The 14823-nt window shown below is 36.9% G+C and overlaps 1 protein-coding gene across 5 annotated transcripts in view; it reads right to left on the bottom strand.

The window, feature by feature from the left end:
- OTOGL (otogelin like) overlaps positions 1-14823 on the bottom strand; it is a 96503-nt gene that overhangs the window by 32887 nt on the left and 48793 nt on the right. For all 5 annotated transcript variants that reach the window (XR_002434669.1, XR_002434670.1, XM_021385251.1 and 2 more), the window contains exons 28-35: positions 14495-14641; positions 12674-12793; positions 9958-10074; positions 7123-7279; positions 6621-6647; positions 2687-2854; positions 1007-1285; positions 294-411 (exon numbers count right to left, since the gene is read on the bottom strand). Coding sequence is in view for 3 of the 5 variants with exons in the window: in XM_021385251.1 (XP_021240926.1) it covers positions 294-411; positions 1007-1285; positions 2687-2854; positions 6621-6647; positions 7123-7279; positions 9958-10074; positions 12674-12793; positions 14495-14641 (1133 nt within the window). In the remaining 2 variants the exon portion in view is untranslated. The remainder of the gene's footprint in view (positions 1-293; positions 412-1006; positions 1286-2686; positions 2855-6620; positions 6648-7122; positions 7280-9957; positions 10075-12673; positions 12794-14494; positions 14642-14823) is intronic.

Genomic DNA, 14823 nt, shown 5'->3' with positions numbered 1-14823 from the left:
CATTGAAGGGAATAGCCTTCATTTCATTTAATATATTTCTGCGTAGCACAGCCAGAAGTTAATCCCCTAAGCTAAATACAACCCTTTTTATTCTTGCTTCTACTTATGTCAAAAGATCACATGCAAAAAGGAATACATAACATGGAGAGTAAGAGGTTTTCACAATACTTGTTAAGAGCTGCTATGGAAATCTGGATGAGTAAAATAAATGCATATCGGAGCTGCAGTAATTTTTAGAAAACATACAAGACATAAAATAATGTAGCATTAATACCGAGCTTAATTTGACTTACGGAGGAAGGAATTTACATGCTGTTCCTTTGGGATCACTACATGTTTTAAAGCAAGGATTAGCACAAGATTCATATCTCCATTCACACATCTTCCTATAAGGCACAGATGCACCGAGTTCTAAGAAGGAAGGAAAAGGTATTATTTATTGGCTGTGTAAGTCAATACACTATAAATTAATAGTCTTTTCTATAATGTACCTTGCTATTTTCAGGAAAAAAATGTAAAAATAGAATAGAATTTCTCAGGAACTTTAATAGGTGAGATTTCATTCATTTTTGCCATTTGAATAAGTACTTCAAATTCAATTAAGATAAAATATATCAAAACATTAAAGATACAAAAAAACTACTCACTTTCCACAACATTTTGTTTAAACAAATCAGTGAAACATAGTGAATGTACTCTTTGTTCCAGAAGTAATACTGTTACCTCTTTCATTAAAAAAAACCCATATCTTATAGTTCAATAACAAAACATTAACATGCATTTTTTTGTGACATGCAACATGCATTGTGAAAAAGAATAAGAATTTAGTCCAAAGATAATCTTTGTATATGCAAAAATTAGAAAATTATAACATTTGGAGGTGGGATGCGAGACAAAGTTGGAAGAGTAATTTAAAACACTAGTTGCTCTTGTTGATGCAAGAGAAGTGCTCTGAAGGCAAGTAGAAGAAACCATACTTATTCATGGAGATTATGCAAAAAGTTACCTTCAATACTAAAGCTACTCAAATGTTTGAATTCTTCTGAATCATCGTACTTTGCCACTTTAACACCAGATGATGTGAGAATGACGAAAAAGCCTTTTTTACTGTGTAGCTCAAAAGCACTGAGCCCTGGACTCCAGAGGCCTTGGTGGTGGAAGAAGGTGGCTCGTCTTTGAAAGGAGGCACTTGCCTGCCATTGCTCCAACCCAACCGTTTCATCAGCACGTACACACAGAAAGTAGTTTGGTCTTTCAGCAGACTCAAGGGAAACAAGGGAGAGAGCTTCCACAAAAGAAAAAGTAAACCACTACTAGTAAGCTTTTCAATGAAAACAGTCTGAAAGTGAGATTCATTCTATATATTGGTTAAGTGGCTCCTTAAAATAGCTGCTTTTTAGGGAAAAAAAAACTAACAAAAAAGAGTTTTCTATGACATAAAAGTGTTAGAAATGCAGAGTCTAACGGAAACTTCAAATGATCACGTACTGCAGAGTTCATCAGAGAGCTAATCAGATAAAAATTACATTCAGCCTACTACTAGTCTTCAAAATAATTCAGAAGCAGTCTCAGTTTTTGGATTTGCTCAAATTGGGATGGTTTTTCCTCAGATTTGGGCAAATGTCAGACATTTCAACTGTAACAAAATTTCTACAGTAACTAACATCACACAGATTTTGTAAAAATATGCTTGAATTCACCTTGATATCAGGCATTTTTTTACATGCAGTCACATACAGAAATACATTAAGAATATCTGTGGCTAAATAAAAACTGAACACTCTGTTCTACTCATGCTGAAAATGAAGAAAATTCTCTGAGTGTTTGAGAACTTGAAAAAAGGCTAACTTCAGATTTGGCAGTTGCCTTGAATAAATCTAGAAGAACTTTTATTCTGTACGAACACTATCCTGACCCTCGCAGACAAGAAAACTTGTGCACTACACAGATATAATGAATATTTTATGTATACTTTACATTTCTTAGATAATTGGAGATGAGTGAATTGATATTTCTATATAATATACTTTCTCTTTTAGTAATCATAAAAGATCTAATTTGTACATGGCAAATTGTCCAACGCATGTGACTATAGTTACAAATTTTACTGCGAAAACAGCCATTCTCTGTGTTGATTTTTGAGGGTTTGGAATTTTGTCAATAAATTAAATTTTGTGACTACAGAAAGCAATGAGAAAGTCTGTATTGACTTCAATGGCACAAACTCAGTATGTGGGAAGAAAGGAAACATCTGGTCATACTAATTTGCACACTTTTTGGTGCACTGAAAGTCATCAAAAAAAAAGAACAGATAGAGAAGAAATTATTTACTGGAGACAAAAATACTTCTTGTTTCAAAATTGATACTTGTTAGATACACATGTAAAATTTTCCAGTTTCCAATTATGCAATCTAATTACGTTTTTCTAAAGAAAGAATTCTATTCACTTGCATTTTAAAAATTTTTAAAACATTTTTTGAAAACTCAGCCTTACAGCTGACAGCTGGATTTTCCAATTTTTTTTTTCACCAAAGATCAGTATTCCTCCTCAAAAACACTTCATGCTTACTTATTCCAATAACTGAAAATATCTATACATTTTTAGTTTTAGAAGATGCAGCAAGAATCATTCAGATAGTTTGAAAAATACGTGTAGACATTCACAAAAACATTGAGAACACTTACATAAATCTTTATCTTTGTAAAGACCTGGAGTTATCATGAAACTGAAAAATACATTTCCGTACGCTACATTTCTAGGCAGAGGAAATATCCGTCTACTGGACACATTAGCTCCTATAATAGTATCATTTTCTCCAGAACTTGCCAAAATATATGGTCCTTCACCAAGACCTAAGAGAAGAAGAATCAAATAGAAAAAATAAACAATTCTACTTGCATAGCATAGAAAACTTAATCATTCGCTGACAAAATATCGCTTTATACATTCACCTTACCTGGAATCAAATAAATTTTGAACTGCAACTCAGTGCCTCAAGGTGTTATGTTGAAGTAGGTCTGTATCTATGTATTTAAGGCACTCCCTTCCTCTTTGCTTGATTTCCAGAATACAGCAGATACAAAGTGAGCATTAAAAAAATGTGGGTAGTTATCTTAAGTAACATGTACAAGAATGCAATCTGGACTGCTTTTGTATAGGATTTAGTCTTTCACATGTCCTTATTTCTATACTTTAATATTATTCCCCACAACACTGAAGGTATTCTAAGATCTACAAAGCTATTGAAAAAGAAAAATAAAGGAAAAAATGAAAGATTAAAGAAAGATTTCAAATTACAAGACTGTAATTGAACTTTTGGCAGCACTCTTGCTGAAGCAGTTGTCTAGTTCATCCCCTCCCACAAAACACTTGCTTCTGTTCTTCTGCTGCCCATTTATTATGACATCCTAAATGCTTCAGCAGTAAACTGATCCTACTGAAAAATAACCAGCTAAATTTTCCAGTCTGGTTCAGCACATAGCCATCCAAAAGTTCATGCCGATACAGCAGTGACAACAATTTCAGCCAGTACTGCTGCCAGAATGCTGATGGCCCAACCATGCCCTAGACATCCTATAACAAACCCCTAAAGGTGTTTCTGCTGGGCTAGAAAGGCCCACAGGGATACGTCCAGATAGAACAGCATCAGTCCTTGTCACTATACTCGAGTAAAAGAACCAAGAGCAGCATACTTCTAAAATCTTGCCTCATGAGTAATAAACAAGATTTGTAATTTTTGTGAAAGCTTTTAATCCTTTAATCCTAGTGAAAAAAAAAAAAAAGAATCGCTTTCATAGCGTAGCACAGCTCTCTCCAGTATGACTTTCAAGAGGGAAGGATTTCTCAAAATGATGAGATTTGGCTCCACTAGAAGTTAAACACCATTCTCTGAATAAAATTGCAAGAAAATAAATAATGTTTTTATACTGAAACTATGCTGGAGCTCGCATGCTTAGGAAGTTCACAAGCTTGTCACAAAGTGACCCCTTTTATAGAAGTGACATGTCAATTACAGTCTCTTCATCCTTAACCGCAGGATGTTTACTCCTTCATATTAACACATATTTTGCCCGTAACTTCAGCAAAAGCAGCAATGAGCCATAACAGAGAAAGTTTCCATGAAAATTCAACAGTTTGGCGTTGTACAATACAAAAGAAATCAAAGAGCCATCCTACATCCCAGGTGTTTTGCTGACACTCAATGGTCAGCTCCTTGACTTTCTTACTAGTTTTAAAACAAAATTCCTTTTTGTAAGGAATATTATGGAAAGTCTGGTGTACCTAGCAGTATTCACATGCTGCTACCGTATCATGCTGTAGACAATGCTTCTCTGCAGTAACAGCACATAGGGTCAGACTCCTTGAATCAGAAAAGCATTGTCTACAGCTTGATGCTCATTACAGGGTACAAGTCACTTAAAAAGTTCTATCAGAAAGTCAAATTCATGTCATTGCAGTTAGCCAAGTTTCCCTTTCTTTTTAGTATCAGACTCCTCACAAAGCACTTTCACAGTATCCAAATTGAGGAAGTGATGCCACAGGAATTAAGTTTATTACATGAACACCACTCACATTTTAAGGAACTCTTCAGTACTTGTGAGATCTGTGAAGAAAATCCCATATACTACCAATTTCAAAATGTGGGTAACATCCTTCAAGCGCTTCTCCCAAAATTTGCAGCATGGCATAGTAATATCTACGCACTGAAAATTCTGAGGTTATGAATTGAGACATCAGGAGATACTAAGATTATTGAGTACAGTGGGGCCGCTGACCTTCACCGAATAAAAGTTCAAGCAATCAGTTAAAACTATGTATATGAAGTCAAAGAAACATCCCAACAGTTAAATCTTAATTGAACCAGAGCAATCTCTTTTATATGTCAATGTAAGAAGGAAAACCAAATGAAAGCAAGTCAGTTTAGAATGAAAACCTATAACACAATTGCATAACGTGACAAATGTTTTCTTTCTAAAAATATCAGATTACTTATTATTATGAAGATTAATCTTAACTCAGTATCATCAGAGAGGCATGTCATCAGTATCATCAGAGAGGTATGTCTACACAATTCCTTCTTGAGAAAGAGACTTAAGTTTTGCATCAAAGGCAACTAGTTCAGTGAGGTGAAAATGCAGATGTTAATAACCATGTATAACCTTGTAAGATGTACAATGAGTTAACATTAGAATCCCTTATTGTGAGATCGCCTGTTTTTATTTACATGGGACAAAGCCCAAGAAATACGTGGGATATTGCACAGAAAAAGAAGCCCAAGAAATACGTGGGATATTGCACAGAAAATAAACATTTTTAGATATGCATAGCAGAACAGAATGGAAATCGTTTTATTATTGGAACTCATATAGCACAGATACATGAGACAAGATGCTTTGAATAACCTTGACCTCTTACTCTTACTTTTAAAAGAGTCTTAGTAAAAGGAAAAGAGAACATACAAGTATTCTAATTGATTATTAACTAATTGATTATTCATATCTCGTGACAAAACTGAAATAATTAACAGTAATAGTGGGTTTCCCAAATCATCAAAAAATCTTTCATGTTTTGACATCTCACATGCAATACGTAGTTTTCATATATTTTATCTTGTTCTAACAGATATTGTAGTATTGCACCAGGAAACACAGGCAGTGGCAAAAAGTGTTTTTGTGTAGACTCATCCCGTGGAACATCCTCAAGAATGCAAGAGATGGGTTCATATACACTTACTTCCAGTGACATTTTAAGGCCTTTGTCTAAGCAGAGGAAAAGACTTATTACATATGAGAGGTTACGTTGCAAAAAATAGTATATTGACATAATGATATTGAAAAAGAAAGGAGTATGTGGCGAATGACATATTCATCACCTCTCCTTTCTAATTTGATCTGAAGGTCCAGTGAGACCAAGCGATGGTGACTATGCAATCCTACCATAGGGAATGGCAGCACAGAAATGAGATAACCTCCAGGACTGCTGCACCTTACAGAAGTTCTTCTCAGCACAAGCGACAAGGAGGGTTACTTTCTGTGTGCATCATATCATGATGCACACTCTGAGATTCCAGATGCGTGGTTTTACTTACTAGAAAGATGTTTCCATACTCCCTCTGTCTCTGGACATAAGAGTAGAAAGATCCATGGAAGCTTGCTTTGTTAAACATGCTGACAACACTGAACTCACATATCCAAATCAGGAATCCAAAAAATTCCTTCTAACCAGTTAAAGAGAGAAATTACCCAAGCATACTTTTTTCAGGTTTAGCCTGAGTGAAGCGACATAAGAAAAGTATCTCTTGGGTTTCTGTTTTTAAAAGAGAAAGAAAATAGGTTGGAGAAAGGTAAATATTTCAGATTAGCACAGCACAGAAGAAAGACGATAGAAAGTATGTCAAAGATACCTTCCATACTCTAGAGTGGTCAGTGTGGGCAATTATTATTTTTTAAGTGAATAGTGTGCAACTAAATGCTCTATAATTACAGATTCGTTGTTGGAATAAGGGAGAACAGATTTGTTTCTAGCACATAACTAGGTGGTACGCTAGCAAACAGAGTTAAGGTACACACAATAATAAATACTAGGAAGAATGAAAGAGTAATATTAAGTACTACATACCTTGATTATAATATTCACAGTCATAAGCTAAAAGAAAAAGGAAACGGATGTTGTTACTGTAAAGTAAAACAGAGATCACGCTTATCTGGATCCTAAAAATGTAAAATTCACTTTCACGTTCTGTAACGCACTCCAGCCAGTGACTTTATTTCCTCTGGCTTTTATTCAGGGACAAACAGCTGTATTTAAGTAGATGTGCCAAGACATCAGACCTAATTGACAGACAGCACTAATTATTCTGTATCCAAGAACTCTTCTCTCTCTCAATGAAAAGTAGAATGGACTGAATCTCTTTGCACACAGAGTTCTGGACACCCTCCACATGTGGAAGGAAAACAGTAAAGGTAGGTATTTAACAGCTAACACACGTATTGCTTGAAAAAAGGCGAAGGACATTTGTTAACCACCTGCTTCTCTCATGTTTGAATTTTTGAGAAGAGAAAGGCCAAATATACCCCTTTCTCTGGGTAGCCTGTGGTGTGAGGCCATCCCTGGTACATACCACACAGCGAAGGAGATCGCCAGTGAATCGCTGCTCCGTGCTGGCAGCACTTGTGGGCATAAGCTGCAATACTGGTACACAAACACTCACAGTCCCCGCCAAGATTGCAGTTACACGTATCTGTATGACAGTTCTTGACAAAAGATGTCACATCAATCTGGAAATAAGAAGGTGACTTGAGTACATGAGCCATACAAATTCCTGCTGCACCATTTTCATCAGAAGTGCTAGCTCTGGAAGGATCGACTGAAAGAATTCAACACAAGAATAAGGCATTTTCTAAGATTTGGGTATAACCCATTACAAATAGTATACTGCAAATGGTCAGTTTGTACCTATGTTACAGACAAAAAGAAAATTTTAATCAATGACTTCTAACAAGTATGACTGTCCACACTCTTGCTGCTCATTGATTCTGAAGAGCACAACAGTGACAGCTCTGTGTTTTCATAAGGCAAATGGTGCCACCTATAGCCATCCTGTTAGCTTTGCATGAAGAACAATAAAATCAGAGCTGCAACTCTGATTACTGATTACTTAAAGTAGTAATTTGAGAGGGGCCTTTGCTCAGGGGAAGCAAGCTTGAGCACACTGCTGACATTTTACAGCATACTTTGCCGTCAAATCTTGATTAACTCAGGCACTCACTTCCCCACTCTAAAATCCCCCAAATTAAAACTGTGATACTGATACAGTATTTCTCAGGTTTAAATAATCTTTTTTTTTTGTAATGTTGAGCGAGATCTCAAAAAAAACTGTTCTCATTCAACACACTGAATCTTTAAAACAATGTTTCCCTTCAGTTTGGATTCATTTATAGACTCCAATCCATCTCAGCTGCAGAGCATTCCAATGGCACTCATCAGATTACACAAACACCATCACAGCAACAAGGCAGCGCTATCTAACACTAACACTCTCTCAGCTGGCAGTTGCTGGACGCTGACAGAGATAAGATGATTGTTCTTCTGCCTTCAGTGCTTGGAGAGAGATGCCATTTTACTTTCATTCTTTTTTCTTATTTTGGAAACAGAGATACCACTGGAGTGGGGGCATGAGCCATTGAAAATGGCTTTAGCACCTTAGCAGAAATTTCCAAACAGCTCAGCAGCTTCAGAGTTCATCCTCTCTTCCATCTGCAGCACCTTTTTGTGACAAGCTGGGAGGCTCATGTTGAAGTTCCTGTTAAGTTCAAGAGTTATGGAGAAGATGTTTCTTTCCACTCTTCAGCTGCTGAATTCAGTGCTCAGCTGTGCACTGCAATCCATAAGTCCCTTCCAGACAGAGATGCAAAATTTTGTCTCCCTGAAAATTGGGTATTCCAGCCTCTGTGCACAGTAGCACCCAACACCACCCACACAGCAGGAGAGATTCTGCAAGAGCGCTGCTATAAGTACCGTAAGACCCATCCCTATAGCTTCTATTCCTCCCAGAGTCCAACTGTGCTTATTTTATTGCTTTACTGTGTTGTTGTTTTTATTCCTTGGCACCTACCTGTCCAGACAGTAGTCAGGCAGGTATCTTTGACAGGAGGTCACTGCACCTTACTTTCATAAGAGCGGTATTCTCACACATTCATGAATAGATTGTGAAAATACCTGGAATATGTCTGCTTTACAAGCTGTATCAAGATGGATATGTGTGTATGAAAATACCTGACAATGAATTAAATGTCATGTTTTGTGCCTGACATGAATTTCTTGATATTAGTGTGCTAAATTCTCGGCATAAAACTTGAAAATTTTAATCACAACATAAGTAAGATAAAGAATGGAATGGAAAACGTCTTTCTTTAAGAGTTATTGTAATATAGCTCCTTAAAAACTCTCAAAAGTCCATTTTTATTTATTACTTTCCACTTTGAAAATACACTCATCACTGTGTTCTCAGGCACACACTCAAAAAATTCTTTACATAGTAACCAAAGTCAACATTAATAAATCTCCTGGGTTAAGCTACTGCAACCTCCTCTTCAGGCAAATTCCTGACCATGTTGATATCAAACTCCAGTCCTGAAAGTCCGGAGATTCAGCTGCAACATCTACTAATCTCATTTAGTGTTGATAGTCATGAAGAAAACAAGAGAGTGAAGCAAAACATCATAGTGATTCTTGCTTGCACAGGTATTAAGAAGCACCTCTGATAACTGAATACCTTTGGGAGGCTCAAATCAGAAAGAGGCATAGGTACACGGAGCACATATTGCACTGGTAAAGGGTGGACTACAAAGGAATAAAAGATTCCCAAACAACTCATTGTCATCCCCATCTTGTCTAGACTGAGCTTAAGGACAGTCTTGTAACTCAAGTCCCATGCTCATCCAGGTAAGGAGTAAACAGAGACACCGTACTGCAGAGTTTTGATACAAAGCAGATAATAAGCTGTTGGCCTTTTAAAAGTACCGATAGCTCTGAAGTTGAAATCTCGCTTTCTCATATTTCTTTCTATATTTTGCAGGACAGTCAACAAAATAAAACCATTTAGGTAAACTGGAGACACATTACATGAATGCTTACTTTAAAAATCCATGATATACACAAAAACCTTAAAAATCCTGTTACCTATATAAATCAAAGATATAAATAAAAACGAAAGGGAACAGAACTCTGATTATCCTGTCTACTAACTCATGACTCCCAGTTACCATTATGATGTTTAGGCTCCACTTTTGAAAGGAACAAGGAGCTCTGCACAAACATAGCCCACACACATAGTTGCAAGGCTCTTCTTACTATCCTCCATGGCACTCAGAGAGGAACGGCAAGAAGAAATTAATTGTTGGAATTTTAATATTTTCCTACATGAGAGCAAAACTAGCTTATTTAATAAACTTACCACATTGCGACAAGGTGCGAAAACATCACTGTACAAAATAGAGCATTCCTTTTTGGCATAAGGGAACTTGCTCTGATGTATCTCGCATGGTCTTAGTGTTTCATTTGGGCTCTTGCACTCAAAAGCAAACAAAAAACACCACAGTCATTTTATAAAAAGATGTATTTGCCATGGACCTTGGTACACTATATACATGATACAATTCAATACTTGCGCACTCCAAAAACTAAAATAATGTTTACATGCTATTTTCTTTATCTTCCCCTTTCCCTGATTTGTTTTTGTAATCGAAAACATTTGCACAAAACAGAATCTTTGTGTTTTGTTCTGAAGTACTAAAATGTTCCTGCTGCCTGCTCAGCACATGAAGACAAAATGTTTTCTTTGTGACACATTATAATCATTACCAGAGCAACCAACTGTAACATCACAAACAAATACATGGTCCAAATCCATCCCTGGTGGTTTTGTACTGCCTTTAAATGGAGGCACACTACAGATGGCTGTAGCCTTGAGAGTTCAAATAAAGCAGTGGTAGGAAGGGAGCAACCCATAAAAAACGAGTCAAAGTTCATCGTGATAACTTAAAAGTGGCTGAGATATAATTCCCTCTCTTTAAGTCTCTCTTCAAGAAGAAAAACAAATGAACAGAAAAATATAACCAAATGGCACTCAGCTCTAAGAACACGAGTTCAACTGAAAGTATACTCCCTTGGTGCAGCAGAGGAGCCCCAGAGGTAGCAGTGACAGACCCACAGGCAGCATTGGGGTATTCTGATGATGCTGTGTGGGGATGTGCACCCGGCAGCAAGAAACCCTGGAATCATTCCATTTCTCACTGTGCCAATGCCAGCACATTTGCCAGCAGCAGAGTTGGGTTCTAGGCCTCCAGCTACCAATTATGCCTTTCCAGTGTTTATAATGCAGAAAAGATGACCAGGATACAGCTCTGCAAGGGCCAGAGGTCCTTTCTGTAAAGGGCCCTAACAACCTACTGCGAAGGCAGATACAGTGCCAAGCCTGGCTGAGTACGGGCTGCCTGCTAGGACAACACTAAATTCATGTCCTCAGTGCTCTGGCAGCCTCAGGGACTGGAAGATTATATGAGGTTTTACAAAAATGTATGGCCACACAAAGTGCAAGTGCAAGTCTGGGTTGCTTAAGCAGAGGTTGTAACATCCTAGAAGTTCACTGTAGGATTCAAGGTGTGCAAACACTGCAGTGTTTTAAAGAAGCCACTGAACTGAAAAATTGAAATAATGTATTATGGGATTGAAAGCAAAAAGAGAACTTCAAGATTTTTATGGAATAAAAGCAAAGCATTCCTGTTATGCTTGCTTCTACAAGTATGTTTTTTAAAGGGAAGAGTACAAACAGAGCTATTCTCTGGGACCTTTCCTCACACGCTGCCAACTGGCTCTGGTCACAGAGACAACAGTTCCAGTGCTTTGTGAAGTGATAGGAGAGCACAACTCTTTCTGTTCCTTTGAGGCCAAACCCAGACCTCCTACAATCCTACAGAGCATTCAAGAGAGTATTGCTTTTGTTCTCTTTTGTTGATACTACTACACTTCATATAAAGTATTTATGCACTTCATGTACCACCTTCTAGATGAGCAGCAGAACTACCAACACATTTCCCTTGCTTGCTCACACAATTTAAACATTTTATGAAGTGTAGAATAGATCCAAAAGGGGAGATTGAGGGAGATAAACCTCAAAGGCTTTCTTCCAAAGCAAAAGTGATATCGTATTCTTTCATGAGGTGAGAGATATTGGTTCAATTTCCTGCTCTGAGCAAGGGAGAGAACAGATTAAAAACTGGGTCTTGAAGACATCCTAAGGGAATATTTTGCAAATACTGATTTATCAGGAAGTTCACGAGGCTATAAGATCTTTCTCCTTCTTAGCACATATGAATAAAATAATTCTTGTGTGTTACAAAACACAGTTGCAGTTATCCAGACTACAGCCTCTTCCCTCCTCTGAAGTCTGCTTTCCACTATGAATGTTGCCTGATGCTTTTTTAAGCTTTTCTCTCTCACCACTTCACTACCATTGCTTCATCAGTTTGCTCTCTGGTTTACAGACTGCAAGTAAAAAAAAAGAATCATGGACTGAACGTGAATGGAAGTTTTATTACTTCCTCAGTTTATCCCCTCTAGACTGACAAATTTTAACCGTGTGCTGCAGAGAAAGTGCCTCATGCACTTGTATGTAAGGAGGCAGCCTCAGGGGGCTGATGACCCTCTTTTTCTGCAGCGTTCAGATCCTGTTTACTTTCAACATCCCAATACTTCCAACATCAGAGAAATGACTATTGTTTTTAAAATTGGACTGATCCTAAGTATTGGAAGCAAACTGAATTTTGGTGGTTCTGTGTGGAGCCAAGAGTTGGACTTGGTGATTCTCATGGGTTCTTCTAACTGAAGATATTCTTTGATTCTATGAAATTTGTAGAAAATTGAAATTCAGACAGCTATAATAACTATTTTATTTAGGGATCAATGTATTTTTACCTGAAAATATTGGATGGTTTCATTTGAATTCAGTAAATGTTTATTACAGTATAAGATTCTACAGACATAAAAGTTCAAATATGTATGATGACACAGAATTTAGAAGATCCCTGTACTTCATGTATTAATACTGCATGCATTTATGATTTAAAATTATTGACTTTTTATTTAAAATTTTTACTGGACATGGGACTTACCTGTCCTAACACCCAGCTGTCTCCAAATACCTGTGCATTTCTCACCTCCATGTTGTTTGATGTAGTCAGGTCGTTTGAAGTGTATTTGTCAAAATTTCCACACAAACCTGCCAATTTACCCTAAATGAGAAAAATGATGTATTTTTTACATATACTAATAGTCAATAATGATCAGTATGGACTGTAATATTCTTAAACTGAAAAAGGTGAATGCAACTCTGGCTTACACTTACACTGACATTCTGCTATGCTTAGAGGAACCTATTACTAATAACTTTAATAGATAATTGTTATCCTTTTTTCTTCTATATACAAGTTCTTATATATAGTTCTATGTTCTTACTTCAAGAACATAGCCATATTTTTTTTTCTGGAAGCTCAGTACTGCATCCAATCTGGAATTCAAAAGTTCAGGTGAATTACCTCATTATTGTGAAGCTTGGCTAGGGCTAGTTGTTGTGATTAAAACTTGCTGCCTCTTATTTTAGATCACAATAGCAAGAACATTCAAAACAGCAGTTATGAAAGAGACAGCTGCAACATTCTTGTGTTGGGGCAAGTGTGCTGCTGATGAAAAAAATATATATGCATACATACACACATAGATACATAGAGAAAATGATATACATACAGTAAAATATAAAGATTTGTTTTTCTAGGGTACCGTGGCTCAGTCTAATGAACACGTTTTCTATAAGGACTGCTGCAAACTATATCTTGATAACCTAGAGCCTACAGAAAAAACTGCTACTGAAAGTAGAAAGAGATTGGAGTATCTGTGCCCATGAACACAGCTTTTAGACCTAAGCCCCCTGCTAGCTGAATGTAAATCAGAATAAGAGAGAGATATATTTTTTCTTTATCTGTATTGATGGCTGATAAATCAGCAAGTATGTGAAGTAAGTATTTTATGGCTATAGAGACAAAAACCTACAATAATGTTGCTTTAAAATGAGATTAGATGGTTACTGATACTTAGTCTTACCCTCCAAAATATCTGATTTTTTTTCTAGCTTGGAGCCCTTTTGTTTTCTTTTCTTTTACTGAAAAGAGCTCCCTCTCAATACATGCAGTCATTGCAGAGGTGGAGCAGGGATGTAATTATTGAATATGCTTATAAAGTTACTACACCAGGACCTAGAGACTGAGTCACAGAGGTACCAAGGCAGATATTGATGCAGAAAACGAACAGAGAAGAGCAAATGGCAAGAGAAAGAGACTCATATTCTTCCCTGCACCACGCCCTTAACCCTGTCACAGAATACTTATGTGGTTTAAATGTCAGTTCTTGTCTAGATCCTTTCCTGCCTGTATCTCATATTTTAAAATTTATACTCAAGATACAGCACCATCTGTTCATCTCAGCAGCCTCCTCTGTGACTCAGGGTTCAGTTCCACCATTAGCCTAACACAACCTGTGCTATAAACCAGCATTCTTCTACGTTGCTAGCTATGTATTTCCTGCAGATTCATTTCCGCTGTTCTCAAAAATTGGAAAAATATGCAAGATAACTCAAATCTAATCCTCTTTTCCCACCCCTGAATTAATTCTGAGTCATCATTGAATCACTGTATATCTTCAAGATTACGATGTGTGGAGCAACAGAATAAACATACAGGCAGGAATCACCCCTTTCTCTTCAGGACTCCAGTCATTAAATCACATTCTCAGTCATATCTTACCTGGAAAATGCCAGCAGCTGTTAAACTGCTGTATCACTAGGAAAGTCATGAAGAAAAGGCAATCACAGCAATTTGTGAGGATATCACACTAGCAACACTGAGAACTACATAAAATCTCAGGTTTTTATTTTGGCTCACCTTCCATTGAGGTCCAACTTTAACATGCATCATGGTCTTCTTATCCCACAGAATTGTAATATCCTGTTCTGGAAAGTGTATCACAGTATAATATCCAGCCATCCAAAGCTGATAGTTAGACTTGTTTTCCTGTCCCCTCAAGGTGCTCTGACAAAAATGGATATTCATTAAGATCTAATAAAGTAATTCTACCATGGTGTACAGCCAATTACTAATGTAAAGTGTATACAAAAGCACACTTTATCTGCACAGTGTAACTGAATGAATACCATTACTAGAAATGTTGTTTAGTACTTTGATATCCTGTTTTTTGGATCATTCAAGTTTGC

Source organism: Numida meleagris, chromosome 1 (assembly GCF_002078875.1).
Source record: "Numida meleagris isolate 19003 breed g44 Domestic line chromosome 1, NumMel1.0, whole genome shotgun sequence".
Classification (NCBI taxonomy): domain Eukaryota; kingdom Metazoa; phylum Chordata; class Aves; order Galliformes; family Numididae; genus Numida; species Numida meleagris.
Note: the sequence above shows the minus strand (reverse complement) of the source record. Positions and strands in the feature narration are given on the sequence as shown.